The 15998-nt window shown below is 43.6% G+C and overlaps 1 protein-coding gene across 1 annotated transcript; it reads left to right on the forward strand.

Moving 5' to 3' along the window:
- The first annotated feature begins 4514 nt into the window (after positions 1-4514).
- Positions 4515-8957, forward strand: GSTK1 (glutathione S-transferase kappa 1). Its single transcript, XM_045496000.1, has 8 exons — positions 4515-4705; positions 5193-5274; positions 5451-5579; positions 5885-5985; positions 6158-6193; positions 7831-7947; positions 8300-8393; positions 8654-8957. Exons 1-8 carry the CDS (start codon positions 4634-4636, stop codon positions 8701-8703), a joined length of 681 nt encoding a protein of 226 aa, XP_045351956.1. The 5' UTR covers positions 4515-4633; the 3' UTR covers positions 8704-8957.
- The last annotated feature ends 7041 nt before the right edge of the window (positions 8958-15998 follow it).

The raw sequence follows: 15998 nt of genomic DNA on the forward strand, positions 1-15998 counted from the left end.
CTGCCACCTTCCCAGGCCACACTGCCTTCTTCGCCCAAAAGAACTTTGCTCAGTTCCTCAAGACTCTGGACCACACTGCCTTTTTTTGTAGCTGTTGCTGGCTCTGGGTGCAAATCTACCTGTGCTCCCTCTCAAGGGTCTAACTCCTACTTAACCCCTACCCACCTTTCAAGTCTTCATGCAAGGTCACTTTTTCTAGGAAGTTTTTTTGATTCTTCCTCGTTGCCCCCAATGCACCCCACCCTAACACACACACACACACACACACACACACACACACACACACTTTATTTTTTATATCATTTTTTGAAAAATATTTATTTTTGAGAGAGAGAGAGAGAAGGGGAGGGACAAGGAGAGAAGGGGACAGAGGTTTTGAAGCAGGCTCTGTGCTGACAGCACAGAACGAGACACAGGGCTCAAACCCAGGAACTGCAAGATCATGACCAGAGCCAAAGTCGGACGCTCAACCTACTGAGCCACCCAGGCACCCCCACATACACTTTATGTTAGACCAATTTTATGCCTTTTGATTCCCACATCAACGGATGAATAATGCTTGTATCCATCCCCACAGTATGGATGGGCACTCCCAACAGTATGTGGGACATAAGGGGCCTTCATTAAACACTAGTGCAATGATTCTCAGCCAGAGGGGATTCTGATCCCGCAGAAGACATCTAGAAATTCCATCACCTCAAATAGTCCTCTTGTACCAATTTTCAGTCACTCCCCCTCCCAGCCTCAGGAGAAACCACTGATCCACCTTCTGTTTTCTCTGAAAATTTCATACAAATGGAATCATACAATGTGGAATTCTTGGCACCTTATTGATTTCATAGCTCTTTTTACACACGGATAATTAGCTTCTTGACTATGAAATGAACCCAGATATTTTTCCCAGTTATTTTTTGACGTAAAGGAGTTTGCCAAACAGATTTTTAAAGTTATGTATTGAATGTTAAAATCTTTTAAGGTTTCTGCATTTAGTATCACAGCTAGCAAAGCAGTCTCTACTCCCAGATTTTTTTTAAGGTTGTTCCATAAATTCCTCAGGTACTTTAGTGGTTTCTTTCTTTAACCTAAAATATTCTAGGGGTTCCTGGAACCCAGTTCAGCTAGGAACCCTAGCTCAGTCAGTTAAACCTTCGACTTCAGCTCAGGTCATGATGTCGGGGTCCAGGGGTTGGAGCCCCATGTGGGGCTCTGTGCTGACGTCTCCAAGCATGGAGCCTGCTTTGGATTCTGGGTCTCCCTCTCTCTCTCTCTGCCCCTCCCCGGCTCGCGCGCTGTCTCTCAAAAGTGAATAAATGTTAAAAAAAAAAAAAAAAATTAAGAAATAGCCCTTAAAAAAAACAAAAACAACAAAAAAATACTCCATCAAGCTAGAGATGTTCCTTGTGTAAGGTGTGACGTATAGGTCAAACTGCGTTTTGCTTAAACCTCCCAGTTGTCCCAATACCACTTATTAAACAATCCATCTTTTACTTACTTGGAAAGGCAATTTGTCTAAAACATCTGTGGTTTCAAATACTTAACTCCAAATTACATGATTAAAGCTCTCGTGATGTTTTGAATGTAGACAATATTACTGATGAGGATTTGGTTTACATATACCAGCCCTTCTTCACGCCTCCAAAGTTTGATAATTACATCATATTTAGTTCCTTTACTAGTTATTTTTGCTACTTTAAATAATTGGCTTACATCACTATTTCTTGTTCCAATAACTCTAGTCAGTGCCTAGACACTCCCCTCAACAATATGAAATAATGGTGTAAAGAAGTGTAAATATTTTTGTTGTTCCCACTCTGTATTATCCACAGGGCCCAATATAATAATAATATTAATAATAACAGTGTATGGAGGCAGGATATAGAGAGTCAGATTATGTGTTACCATGCTATGATTTGTAAAATAAATATCCATCAGTCCATATGATATAAACGAATGATTGAATAAATACATACACAAATACATAAATGGAACAATTCTCTTTTCAGAATTTCAATTAATAATTGTGGAAGAAACAAGGGAAATAGAAAATCACCATTAGAACACCACAGTAATAACTGCTGCAGGCAGAATCTACTGATGAATGATAAAACTTGTAGGTGAAAGTTTAAGGAGGAATAGGACATTTCATACCTTCAAAGTATCTCTCCCAAAACATGTCTTAAATACTATGGTGGTTTTAACATACATCCACAAATTCTTTGATGTCCTTCACAACTAACCCCACCTCCAGACTGGGCTGCACTTAGTGACTCCCTTCTAAAGAATAGAGTAGGGAAAGGAAGAAACAATGATTTTTACAGTAGAGAAACTTGACACGTTTTCTCCACCTTACCCAAATGGTCAAGGTTAACATGGGTAATAATAAGTCATGTTGGTATCAGGAACCCTCTGACACAATTCAAGGAAAAGGGCACTTCACCTCTGTGGTATACTTCCAAAAAATGCAGAATTCCAGCCTAGTCATGAAAAAACATCAAACCGGAAATTGAGGGACATTCTACAAAATATGTGATTAATGGTCTCCAGAAGTGTCAAGGTCAAGAAACACAAGAAAAAAATCAAGAAACTTTCATAGATAGGAGGAGACTAAAGAGACATGACAACTAAATGCTAGGTGGTACCCTGGAACGGATCCTGGAACAGAAAAATGACATTAGTGGAAAACATGGTGAAATCCAAATGAAGCCCATTATCTAGTTAATAGTACTGTACCGATGTTAATTTCTTAGCTTTGATCATTATACCAAGGTTATGTAAGTTGTCCACGTCAGGGAAAGCTGGATGAGGGGTATGCAGAAACTCTCTGTACTACTATCTTTACAATTCTTCTGTAAGCCTAAAATTATTCCTAAAAATTAAGGTTTTTTAAAATATGGGATATTATTTAAAATAAGATATTATTATGGAGCTAAATTTGCTCTTGGATACTTTTAAATTAATATTAACTGAAGAAATATGTAATTTTTCAGTTTCAGTGATTGCAAAGCAATTAGTTCAATTTTCAAGTAGGTGAAAATAACATTCTATCTCATTTCATTTCATACTTTCTACTCTAGGTAAATGTTTACACTGCCCTTGTATTCTGATGGCTTAGGGTTGCTTTTTCTCCTGAATATGCATGACAAGTAGAATCTTTATTGTTATGTGTTTTCCAATCCATAAAATCAGAAACATTAAGAATAATTTTAATAAAATTAAATGGAACTTTAAAAATTTGTTTCTTTGGGGGGCCTGGGTGGCTCAATCTGTTGAGCATCCCACTTTGGCTCAGGTCATGATCTCACCGCTGGGCTGGTGAGTCTGAGCCTCAGTTGGGCTCTGTGCTGTGACAGCTCAGAGTCTGGAGCCTGCTTCTGATTCCCTGTCTCCCTCTCTCTCTGCTCTTTTCCCACTCGCACTCTCTCTCTCTCTCAAAAGTAAACATTAAAAAGGAAAAAAAAAATATTTTAACTGTTTCTTTGCAGTCAATGTAATCCCAATATAAGACAATATGACATATTCAGGAATACAGATAGGACACACCATTCCCCAATATTCCTCTTATTATTGTTGCAGGGAGGCCTCCTTCTCTCCGGCACGCACTCTCAGAATATGCACTGATTGTCAAATATGTTCCAGACTAAGCTCTGAGAAATGCAAAAGAAATGTATAATTTGGGCACTTCTTACTCGGCCCTGGTCCCAGGAACTTCCTGCAACTTCCAGGTAACACAAATAACTAACACGTTATCAGCCCTTTTCTTCTCACAAGGCTGTGTGAGGTAGGGGTTATCATTACGCATCCCCATTTAAAAAAAAAAAAAATGTTCATTTTATTTATTTGAGAGAGCACATGCGCAAGCTGGGGAGGGGCACAGAGAAAGAGAGAGACAGAGAGAGGGAGAGAGGGAGAGAGAGAGAGAGAATCTCAAGCAGGCTCCGTGCTGTCAGCCTGGAGCCCAAAGCGGGGCTTTATCTCACAAATTGTGAGATCATTACCTGAGCCGAAATCAAGTCTTGACTGACGGAGCCACCCAGATGCCCCAAGCATCCCCATTTTGGGGAGGGATGAGGAGGGGGTCCTCTGTGTGGCTCCCACAGTTAGGCTGACGGGTAAACGTGGAACTCTTGATTTCCGCTGGCGTCATAATCTCAGGATGGTGTAATCCAGCCCCGGCTTCTGGCTCTGGGCTGGGCCTGGAATTTACTTGAGATTTTCCCTTTCCCTCTGCCCCTCCCCCACGCTCGCAGGAGCTCTCTCAAAAAAAAAAAAAAAGAAAGAAAGAAAGAAAGAAAAAAAAAGGATGAGGAAGAAAGTGAGGTTCAGAGACGTCAAGTGGCCTGCCATAAGAGCACAGCTAAAGGAGAAACACAGTCCACATCTCAAACACCCGCCTGGGCCGGAGACTCAGGACCAGGCCAGAGACAGCCCCGCCCTCACGCGCCACGCGCTCCCCAGGGGGCGGTGCCCACCCGCTCCAGCCAGACGGCCCCGCCCACACGACCTTCGGCCAGACTTGGCCCAGGGCTGTCTTCCTCGCGCGGCTGCGCGGCGGAGGGCGGGGCGGGTCCAACATACCAAGCCTGGAATCCCTACGCGGGCTCCGCGCGCCAGAGAGGACCTCGGCTGCTGCAGTATGACGCCCGTGCCGCGCACTCTGGAGCTTTTCTACGATGTGCTGTCCCCCTACTCCTGGTTGGGCTTCGAGGTGACTCTGGGAGCCCCCTCGGCCGGGGCTTGCAGGGCAAGGGCGGAGGGAAGGGCGGGAGCGGGGCGCGGGGACCGAAGTCTCGTGAAAGGCCTGGCGCTTCCGGACGGGGTTTAGGACACGCGATAGAGAGAAGGTGAAGTGCTGAAGGTCACTTTGTGTTTTTAAACGGGATACGGTCGCTGGGTCCAGGTCGAGCCTTTATATTCTAAGGCAGTGGTTTCCCACGGCGGTTTGGAAGAATACGGGTAACTCCGAAGTATCAAAGAGAATTCCATGGCACTGCCACCACTTTTGGGGGAAGAGAGTGAAAAGTATGGAAGCCGTCCACAGAAAGATCCTGCGATCGATTTCTTGGGACGGAGCAAAGTTCATGGGATCGATTTCTAGCAATGAAATTTAGGGTATCCACAGAACCCCTACTCTGCGCTTAGCCATCTTCTCTGTCTCCATCTGACACAATGGCTCCCCATCTCTGCCTCTGCAGGTCCTGTGCCGATATAAGAAGCTCTGGAACATCAACCTGCAGTTGCGCCCGAGCCTCATTGCAGCGATCATGAAAGACAGCGGTGTGAAGGCGGTCGCCTTTGGGACCGAGATTTGAGGGAGGGATGGCTTCAATTGGGTCTTTACATTGGCACCTGTAGCTCGTAATCTGCCCTCTGGTCAAAACCCAGGTAGCCGGCCCCCAAGCCTGGGACCCTCACGTGGTCTCTCACCAATGTCCCCAAATTTCCATTTGCAGGAAACCAGCCGCCAGCTCTGCTTCCCCGCAAAGCCCAATACCTGCAAAATGACATCAGGCTCCTGGGACAGCATATCCAGGTTCCCATCCAGTTCCCCAAGGATTTCTTCTCTGTGATCCTTGAAAAAGGTGAAGACAGTGGGATACAGAAGGGGTATCTAGTGAAAGGCAGCGCATTTGGAAACTAGTGGCAGGAAGTAAGGGCTGGCAACCACATGAAAGTGAAACAAACCTGGGGGAAACTCAGGTCAGAGTTGAGTCAGCAGAAGCTTATGGGGACAGAAGGAGAGAAAGAGCAGGTCAAATTGGCTATGAGAAATTTGGGTGGGAGGTTGAGGGCAACTGAGCTCTGAGGATGTCAGAAGCATAAAAGAGCTGGTCCTTCATCAGAAACAAGCCAGGAGAGCCCACCTCTGAGTACCTCTGTCCTGCAGGAAGTTTATCAGCCATGCGATTCCTCACCGCTGTGAACCTGGAGCACCCAAAGATGCTGGAGAAAGTGTCCAGAGAACTATGGATGCGCGTCTGGTCACGAGTGAGGACAGAACTCTGGGAACCTGCTTGGGAGACCCTGGGTGGTGTTCTGACCCTCCCCCAGAACCATTTCCAGCATCCTGGTCCTGCCTTTCCCTCTTGTTCACTGGCCTACTTGTCCCCCATCTCCGCCCTCTCCACCTCCTTCCTGCTGAGTGTTCTCTTCTTCTCAGGATGAAGACATCTCGGAGCCCAAGAGCATCCTGGCTGTGAGTATCCTGGCTTGAGTATGCTATGAGTATCCTCTCGTAGCAAAGCTGAGAACAGTTGGTGTTTAGGGGCAGAGAGGGCACAGATTTCATATTCAGTGCAAGAGGTCATAGTTATTAGGGGAGAAAGCAGGTCTGTGTTTGAGAAGCCAAATTACTGAAAGGTTGGAACCAGGAGGACACTCAGAAGATTATCTCATGGTTGAAAGGGGAAGTGCAAACTTCTGCATGGGTAGAATTTATCTCATGAAAGGAGTCAGTGGGAGAGAGCTGTTAAATGGTGGCATCCCCAGATGGGGAGGGATGAAGCATTGGCAATCTTGGCCCCAGAGACTCCCAACACAGACCACACCAACATAGCCAGAGTAGAAAGCAGGGGACTTTACAGACAGACTTTAAAAAGACTAAAAGAGATAACCGGCTCAAGCCAGAATTACACAAAGCCTGAGTGAAAACAGATAGAAATAGCTCAAAACATTGGAATGTGTGCCAGCCATCGATGAGGTATATAAAAACTTAAGTTTTTCATTGGAATTAAATCGGGAACTTCAAAATAATATTTCCCCTGCAGTTTACAAAATGATAGTCGAAGCATATTCAGATTTAATACATAAGATGGCAAATCACCAAAAGTACACATACAAAGAATGGCCAATATATTCCTCCACTGTGTTTATTCCTGCAGAGTATATGCCCAGGCTTGCCTTTCCACTTACGAACAATCCTTTTCCATGCCATCATAAACTCTTTGAAAGTACCATTCTTAGTTTCTACATAGCATTGCATTCAGTGGGCAATTTTGTTTTTTTGTTTTTGAAGCATTTTGTTTACTTAACCATTCCCCTGTTGTTGAACATTTAGTCTGGGACGCAATTCTCTCACGTAGACAAGTACGAGAAAGATAGTGTCACATTAGAATACACTGCACAACTTTGTGTTTCCTCCTCCAGGTTGAGGAGGTCAGGCTGCAGTGGTTCTCATCCTCGGCTGTATATTTAAGTCCCCTAGAGCACCTGGACACTGCCTACCAAAAGTTCTGATGTAATTGTTCCAGGGGGTGACTTATGAATGGGATTTTTTAAAAGCTCCCTCGGGAGATTCTAACGTGCAGCCAAAGTTAAGAACCCCTAATCCCAAACGATACCAACAAACCCCATACTGAAGCCTTTGTTATTGTTAGCCATGCAGGAAGCTGTATCCCTGTGCTCTGCTCAGAAGTCCTCCAGAAATTCCATGAGAATTTGTAGCCTGGCCCTTGAGTCAGAAGAGCACAAGATATTCAAGAATTCTGAGAAATAAGAAGGCAAGAGCCCAGACTTACTGTCAGGGGACCTGGATTCTAGCATTGGCTCTGCCACTAACAAGCTCTTTAATGCCAACCAAGTCATGGACTACCTCTGGATAACAGTCCCTTCACTGGTTTCTAAGATGCCCCCAGCTTTAAATTTCTACAGCTATGACTCTGCCACCTGTTCTTTCCACCAGTCTCAAGATTTTGCCCCTCTTAGCAAAGCTAGACCTCCACTTGTGGGTGGACAAAGGCCTTACCATGAAGATGGGAGCAGAAAATAAAAAGACCAGAATTTTCTGGTCCCACTAATTCAGACACAGTTGTGTTCCCTACCACATGCCCTCAGGCTGCAGAGAAAGCTGGCATGTCTACAGAACAAGCCCAGGGACTTCTGGAAAAGATCTCAACACCAAAGGTGAAGAACGAGCTCAGGGATACCACCAACGCAGCCTGCAAATACGGGGTGAGCAACTCCTGATGTGGGTCCCCAGCCCCAGTGCTGGAGACAGGATGAGAATCTGCTGGGTCCCCATGCACCTGTCCCAGAAGTTGCTCCCAGCAAGAGTCCTCCCAGCTGCCAGTCAACCCTCATCCTCTCCCTTCCCATCCCATAGTCCATGGAGAAAAAGGGAGGGAGCTGGATGGCAAGAAGAAAGACAACATCTGAGAGTTAAAACCAGAAAACTCCTTAGAGCCAAGGAACTTCTTAGCAATCACATCTTTGGCTACTTTGCTTCTATGACCTCAGACAAGTATTGACTCTTAGCCTTTGACCCCAGCCTAATAAACACTTGCTCCATCACTGCTTTCTCCAGGCCTTTGGGCTGCCTGTCACCGTGGCCCATCTGGATGGCCAAACCCACATGCTGTTTGGCTCTGACCGGATGGAGTTGCTGGCACACCTGCTGGGTAAGTTACAGGTTCGTGGTGAGCTGCCCTTGACCCCAGCCCCACCCTATTATATCAGTGGACCAGAATGACAGATGCAGAGCAAAACATATTCTATGCATTTCCAACAATGAAGCCTCATACACAGGGGTCCTCAAGGTTGAATGGGGAGTGGCCACCTTCACCCCCACAGAAAAGAAGGAAGCCAAGCTGAGGTCTCCTTAGAAAACCCTTGAGGCTTGTGGGGCCAGCCTCTAACATATGTGATTTTCTCCATCTAGGAGAGAAGTGGATGGGCCCTGTGCCTCCAGCCATAAAGGCCAAAATTTAAGGATGGCCAAGGGAAGCAAAACTACTGGAGTAAAAAAGTAGATAATCTGCTTACGCTTCTTCCACTAGCATTCTGGTTTTCCTGTCTGACAGCGGTTCCTCTGTGGCCCTGGGGGATGCCGGGGAGGGGGACTGCGTGTTACATCATCTACCTTAGTCTCATGACTGCTTTTACTTGCGTGCCTCACAAGTGCCTTTCAAGAGCCCCAAACTCTACTTTCTCTCAGAATAAACCTAACATCATCAGGCAGAATATTTCTGTGTCCTGTCTGGTGTTTGTGTGTTCTTCCTACTGTCATATTCTGTCCACTCTGGGTGTTTCTAAACAGCTTTTTCCATACTGCCAGCCCCGCTGCTCCCCTCAGGGCAGCTTGTGTGGAAGGAGCAGGAAACCATCCCTCTTCAGGGACCGAAAACTAACTAACCAGTTTGGTACCTACTGCCTTCTAACCAGTCATGGTGCCTGAGAGGGAGCCAGAGCATGGCTGAGCTTCTACCCAGATATTTGAACAGCTCCAGCTACACTGACCAGCAGAACAAGGGCAAGGCAGCACAGGGAGACAGGCTGGAGTTGCCATGGCCTGGGCAAGGTGCTCATCCCACAGAGTTCCCTCACCCACAAAGCAGATTCCGAGAAAATCCCAGGGCCTCTCTCCCTGGAACCCCTGTTCCTTCCCATACAAACCTATAGCTTTCCCACTCCCTCAATTATTTATCCAAAGGCCCGGCTCTGTTTGTGCCAGCTATGCAGTAATCAGAATACCTTGTGTTTCAACAATCTTTGGACTTCTTTGAGAATACTCTTTATTCAAAGCTGAAACCACACTTAGGCATCTGTTGGGAACCAGGTGTGGAGTTTTTGATGGCTCAAAGGTTGAAAGGCTTTAAGAGGGGATGCCTTGTTCCCTCCCTCTGGCTCTTTCTAATCTCCAAGCTCATTTGCCCCTTTTATTCCCCATCATTTTCTGTCTTCCTCCTCTCCCCTTTTCCATTATTCCAGCATACTCTTGGATTTCAAGTTATCCTTACTAGGCTTAGCTGCTAACTAACCAGAAGTACATCTCCAAGTACACACTCCGTCTTTCAAAAGAGATATCATGACATGTACATCTAATATTAATTTAAAATATGGGGAAATGTCCAATAGTAAGAAACCTAAGAGCAAATTAAAATGTTACGTCTCATGTATTTATGTTATATATTCAAGTATATAGAAGTTCTCATCTATGCTGAGAAGACAGTAGTGGAAACAAAGTTTTATGAATAAAGGTGCTGATCTCAGCATTGTTTGTGATATCAAGTACCTTAAATATCTAACAATAGGCAGATGCTTGAATAAGTTATGGTACATCCAGGATGTAATGTTTCATAACTATCAAAAATTACACTTGTAAAGAATTTTAATGCTGGAAATTCTTGGGATATATTATTAATTGGAAAAAAAGGTTAAACTACATGGTATGATCTCAATTACATGTTGACTTATAAAAAAATATTACAGAGGAAATCAATTTATTAATCCTGGAATAAAATATGCCAAAATGTTTCCATTTCATTTGTAGACTTTTTGAAACGATCATCTTTTCTGGCAAACAAAAATGTACATATTTAATGAAAAAATACAAGAACTTCTGGATTCACATTTGGCTACAATTGTGCATCCTTCCCATTGTTTTTGAAACATTATCAGTTGCTTAACTTAATCCCAAATTTTATCCCAGGCTAATGTGAACTAATCTCTTACTGTAGACGCAGGCTTTTCCCAGGTCTGCCCAGTCTTCCTTCAAAGAGTCTAACATCCTATTTTCCTAATCCAATAGTAAATGTAATCTTCTCTGGAGGAATGAGACAATTTCTAGACTAAACCTTACAAACACGCTCTGGATTATAATGTCTGAACTTCTGCCAAATAGAATCCGAAACAAGTGTATTAGGGTTCTCCAAAGAAACAGAAACAGTACTACCCCTGAAATCATTGTTGCATTATATGCTAACTAACTTGGATGTAAATTTAAAAAAATAATAAATTTTTTAAAAACATAAAAAAAAAAAAAAAAAAAACAGAAACAATAGGGTATTTACCCATGTATATAAAAGAGATCTATTATCAGGGGTTGGCTTACATGACTATGGAGGCTAAGAAGTTCCACGATCTGCCATCTGCAAGCTGGAGGCCTGGGAAAGCGGGCTGGTGGTGCAGTTCCAATCCAGAATCCAAAGCCTGAGAACCAGCAGCACCTGTGTCTGAGGGCAACAGAACATGCATGTCTCAGTTCAAACAGAAAGAACAAGTTTGCCCTTTGCTTTTTTGTGCCATTCAGGCCCTCAATAAACTGGATGATGCCCACCCACACTGGTGAGGGCCACCTTTACTCAGTGTACCGATTCAAATGCTAATCTCTTCTAGAAGCACCCTCACAGGCACACCCAGAAGTATTGTTTTATCAGCTCTCTGGGCATCCCTTAGCTCAGTCAAGTTGACACATGAAATTAACCATCACAATGAGAAAGGGGAAAGCCCCCAAATGCAGCTGTATTTTTAAAATAAAGGAACACTCTTCTAATCCAAAAAGCTTCATACTTAGTTCCTTCCTCTCCTCCCCTTCTGATCAATAGTTGTAGTGTAATATAAAATTCAATACTTAGAATACTGAACCACTATCTTGCACTGGAGTTCAAATTCCAGGCTTACCAAATAACATTATACTTCTAAAACAAACTTAGGTAGAACTTCTAGAATGGTATTTTTTGACAGACTCGAAACACAAGTGTTAACAAACAACAAAAAGTATCACATGCATGTGGTAAAACAAAACCAAAAAAACCCAGCAAGCTATCAAGTGAAGAGTCTCCCCTTTTTCATTTCCATTTGTACTCTCTGGTTTTTTTGTGTGTACCCAGAAATGTTTGTATTTTTTAACACATGAATGTCAGCCATAAGTCAGTGATTCAAGATACCCTTCATCCAGTTTCCCCAATGGTAACATCTTGCACAGCTATAGTATAGTGACACAAACAGAACATTGACATTGACGCGATCTATCAACCCTATTCAGATTTCATCGGTTTTTCGTGCACTCATTTGTGTATATTTAGTTCTGTATTATTTTATTGTGTACGTGACCACCATCACAAGATATGAAATATTTTGAGCATAAGGGATCCTCATGCTCCCCCTTTTATAGCTAGGGCCACCTGCCCTCCCCACTTCTCTAAGCCCTACCAATGACCAATCTGTTCTTCGTATAGTTTTGTCACTTCAAGAGTGCTATATAAATGGAATCACATTGGCTTATTTTCACTCAGCATATTCCCTTCAGATCCACACAAGGTGTTGCGTGTCTCTGGTTCTTTTTATTGCTGAGTAGTAGTCCGGGTATGGATGTGCCAATTTGGTTAACCTGTTGAAGGACACTTAGGTTGTTTCCAGTTTGGGGCTATTACAAATAGACCTGGTATGAATATTTTTGTACAGGTTTTTGTGTGCACACAAATTTTTGTTTTTCTGGGGTAAATGCCGCTGAGTCATATAATAAGTGCATGTTTAGTTTTATAAGAAACTGCTATACTTTTCCTAAGTGGCCATGCCACTAGAAATGCACGAGTGATCCAGTTTCTCTGCATCCTCACCAGCATTTGGTGTTACTGCTATTTTTTTATTTTAGCCATTCTGATAGGTGTGTAGTGATACCTCACTGTAATTTTAATCTGCATTTCCCTAAGGGCTCATGAACATCTTTTTGTGTATGCTTTGTCATCTGTACATCCTCTCCAGTGAAATATCTGTTCATGCCTTTTGCCCATTTTCTAACTGGATTGACTGTTTTTGAAATGTCAATATTGTTCTTAATAGTATATTTTAAAAGAGTGCACATTTTAAGACAACTGAGGGAAAGTAACAGAGACTGGATATTAGGTGATACTAAGGAATTAAGTGTGATAATGGCAGGGTGGCATGCACGAGTAAGTTATCATCAATTGGAATTGCATTCTGAAACATTTAGGGTAGAGGTGACGTGCTGCCTTTTAAAAAGTTGGGGAGGTGGGGCGCCTGGGTGGTTCAGATGGTTGAGCATCCAGCTCTTGATTTCTGCTCAGGTCATGATCCCAGGGTTGTGGGATCAAGCCCCAGTGTTAGACTCGGTGCAAGTGTGGAGCCTGCTTAAGATTTTCCCTCCCTCCCTCACTCACTCCCCCCCCCGTCCTTCTGCCCCTCCCCCCCAATGAAAAAAGTGAGGGAGGTGGAAAAAACAGATGAGACGATTGTTGAAGCTGAGTGATGGGTACATGAAGAGTTCATTATACTATTCTTTCCTCATTTATGTGTGTTGGGATTATTTCCATAATAATGTCTTGAAAGTGTACTGAGGGGTACCTGGCTGGCTCAGTCAGTGGAGCTTATGACTCTTGATCTCAGGGCCATCAGTTCAAGCCCCACATTGGGTGTAGAAATTACTTTAAAAAGGGGGGGGAGGTGCCTGGGTGGCTCAGTCAGTTAAGTATCCAATACTTGGTTTTGGCTCAGGTCATGATCTCACGGTTCATGAGATTGAGCCCCGCATCAGGCTCCATGCTGACAGCACCGGACAGCATGCTTGGGATTCTTCCTCTCTCCCTCTCTCTCTCTCTGCCCCTCCCCTGCTCGCAAGGTCTCTCTTTCTCTCTCTCTCTCTAAGTAAATAAATAAACTTAAAAAATGTACTGAAATTTAAATTCTGTGATATTACACATTTTCACATATCCCCACAGTACTGTGCACACAAGGTCAGCCTCAAGGACTTGCATCCCGTGCACTCCTACAGGGCCCCATGACTGGTTTGATGCTCTGCCAGCACTGTCTTGTAATCCTTCATAATTTTGAGCAAGCGGCCCTGCATTTTCAGTTTGCACTGGACCCAACAAACTATGTACTGTATGTAGCTGCTCCTGTGAGCACATAATACATGCTGAATAAATTCTTAGCAAACAAATGGACCAAAGAAAAGAGGAGAAAGTGAGAGAAGGGAAAAAGAGATGGGAGGTGGCAAAAGAAGAAGGAGATAACAAGGTCACAGAGGAGATGGGGGAAGTCTCAAGGTAGAAAAGGTGAACAGGAATTCCAGAAAATGACGCTGCCGGGGAAGTGCACGGAGAAAGTAGGAGTCCAACTGGAAGACAGGGACTTGGGGCCCATTATTTATCATTCTCCTTCTCAGAGGAAGCCTAGTCCTTCATTTGACTATGATTCCCAGGTATAAGCAGAAGTGAAATCAGAAAGAAGTAGCCACTTGTACCCCAGGGAATTGGCGGCAGGGAGGCGAGCTGGACGCTATTCCTCACTCATCCCATGACCTTAATCCCAGAGAGTTCCTTCAATGTGTTCACAAACAGGAAAACTGAAACCCCTGGCTTGGGTCAGACTAATTCCCTCTTCTGCCAAGCCCATGTTCAAGGGTATGGCTGGCGCTAGCTGATGCCAGACCAAAAAAGACTGGAAAAGAGAGGGAGACAATTGAGGGAGGATCAAGGGATCCGAAGATCATGAATCACTAAATCAGTAAATATTTACTACCAACAAATGATACAAGCATTTATTGTCTACTCCATGCATAATGATGGATGAGATGGACATAAAGAAGGTGTAGGGGCACCTGGGTGGCTCAGCGGTTAAGCATCAGACTCTTGATTTAGGCTCAGGTCATGATCTCACAGTTCTCAGGATCAATCCCAGAGTTGGGCTCTGCTCCGACAGTGTGGAGCCTCCTTGGGACTCTCTCCCTCTCTCTCTGCCCCTCCCCTGCTCACAAGTGCATGCATGCACGCACACACTTTCTCTCTCTCTCAAGATAATAAACATTTTTTTTAAAAAGGAGTGTAGGGGCGCCTGGGTGGCACAGTCGGTTAAGCGTCCGACTTCAGCCAGGTCACGATCTCGCGGTCCGTGAGTTCGAGCCCCGCATCAGGCTCTGGGCTGATGGCTCAGAGCCTGGAGCCTGTTTCCGATTCTGTGTCTCCCTCTCTCTCTGCCCCTCCCCTGTTCATGCTCTGTCTCTCTCTGTCCCCAAAAAAAATAAACGTTGAAAAAAAAATTTTTTTTTAATAAAAAAGGAGTGTAAACAAACCCCCTTTATATCCGTGATGTATTCCTGATCCCCACCCTTGTCAGCACCAAGTTTCTGCTCTCAGCAGCACTTTGTACCTTGTCTCTTTGTATCCTGCCCTACGGTTAGTCATGTACACGCCTTTCCCCTTAGGGACAGTAAGCTCTTTGAGAGTGATATTCCTGTCAGATCTACTGAATATGCCTTGGAGTGTCCTGTGTAGCAAGTGAACAGTAAAAATTTATTGAACCCAAGTTTGATAACTCACTGTTGATCAGGGTGTGGGCCAATAGGTAACCCTGCAATGTGAGTAGGAGTGTGAATATTTACAACTCCTTTCGAGAGCCACATGGTGGTATCTATTAGAAACTTCACTTTCAGGATTTTTTCTGAATCACACATATGAATAAAAATACGTATAGGAATATATGAGGGCAACTGGCTGGCTCAGTCTTGATAGAGCATGTGACTTGATCTCAGGTCTTGAGACATATTGCATGTGGAGCCTACTTAAAATAAAATTAAAAAAAAAAAAAAGAAATATATGAATTGCAAAATCCTGGAAACAAACTAACTGGTTATCAGATAATTAAATGTTTATGGTTCAATAAATTGTTGTTCCATAAAACAGAAACCATTTTTAAGAATATAGTAGATGAAAAAAAAAAACAAAACAGTGGTTGCCTATGGGGTTGACTGAAGGGGGCTTGCAGGGAACTTTGGATGATAGTAGCGTTTTGTATCTTGATTGGAATTTGGGTTACACAAGTATAAGTCTTTATCAAAACTTATGGAATTGCCCACTGAAAATTTGTGCATTTTACTGTAGACCAATCTTATTTAAAAAGAAAACAAGTTAACTAATATTTAACTCTAGTTACTTTTATGCATGAAAAAAGGTTAAATAGCTTATCAAAGGTCACACAGTTAGTAATTGGTAGAAATGAGATTTGAAACCTGGTCTGGCCATCTCCAAAAATATGTGCTTAACCGCAACCACGATACCTTCTTGTCTTCTCTTATTTAGGGACATATTCATGTGGGACATTTTTGCCACTATCTACAGACATCTTTTATAAACACAATGTATTATTTGTACTGGGCAACAATTACACTCAACTTCTCAAATGTGAGAATCACTTTTGTGGCTTAGTGCTGAATATCTGAGCTAGAGGGACAGCCTGAATCTCATATTCACTCAGCACATTGCCAGTGA

The sequence above is a fragment of the Leopardus geoffroyi genome, chromosome A2 (genome assembly GCF_018350155.1).
Source record: "Leopardus geoffroyi isolate Oge1 chromosome A2, O.geoffroyi_Oge1_pat1.0, whole genome shotgun sequence".
Lineage (NCBI taxonomy): Eukaryota > Metazoa > Chordata > Mammalia > Carnivora > Felidae > Leopardus > Leopardus geoffroyi.

What these genes read in the sequence shown, in the direction of transcription:
- GSTK1 (XM_045496000.1), top strand. Translation starts at nt 4,634, where the DNA reads ATGACGCCCGTGCCGCGCACTCTGGAGCTTTTCTACGATGTGCTGTCC. An exon ending in CTCTGTGATCCTTGAAAAAG is followed by an intron (nt 5,580 to 5,884) that starts GTGAAGACAGTG and finishes TCTGTCCTGCAG; the next exon opens with GAAGTTTATCAGCCATGCGA. An exon ending in AGCCCAAGAGCATCCTGGCT is followed by an intron (nt 6,194 to 7,830) that starts GTGAGTATCCTG and finishes ACATGCCCTCAG; the next exon opens with GCTGCAGAGAAAGCTGGCAT.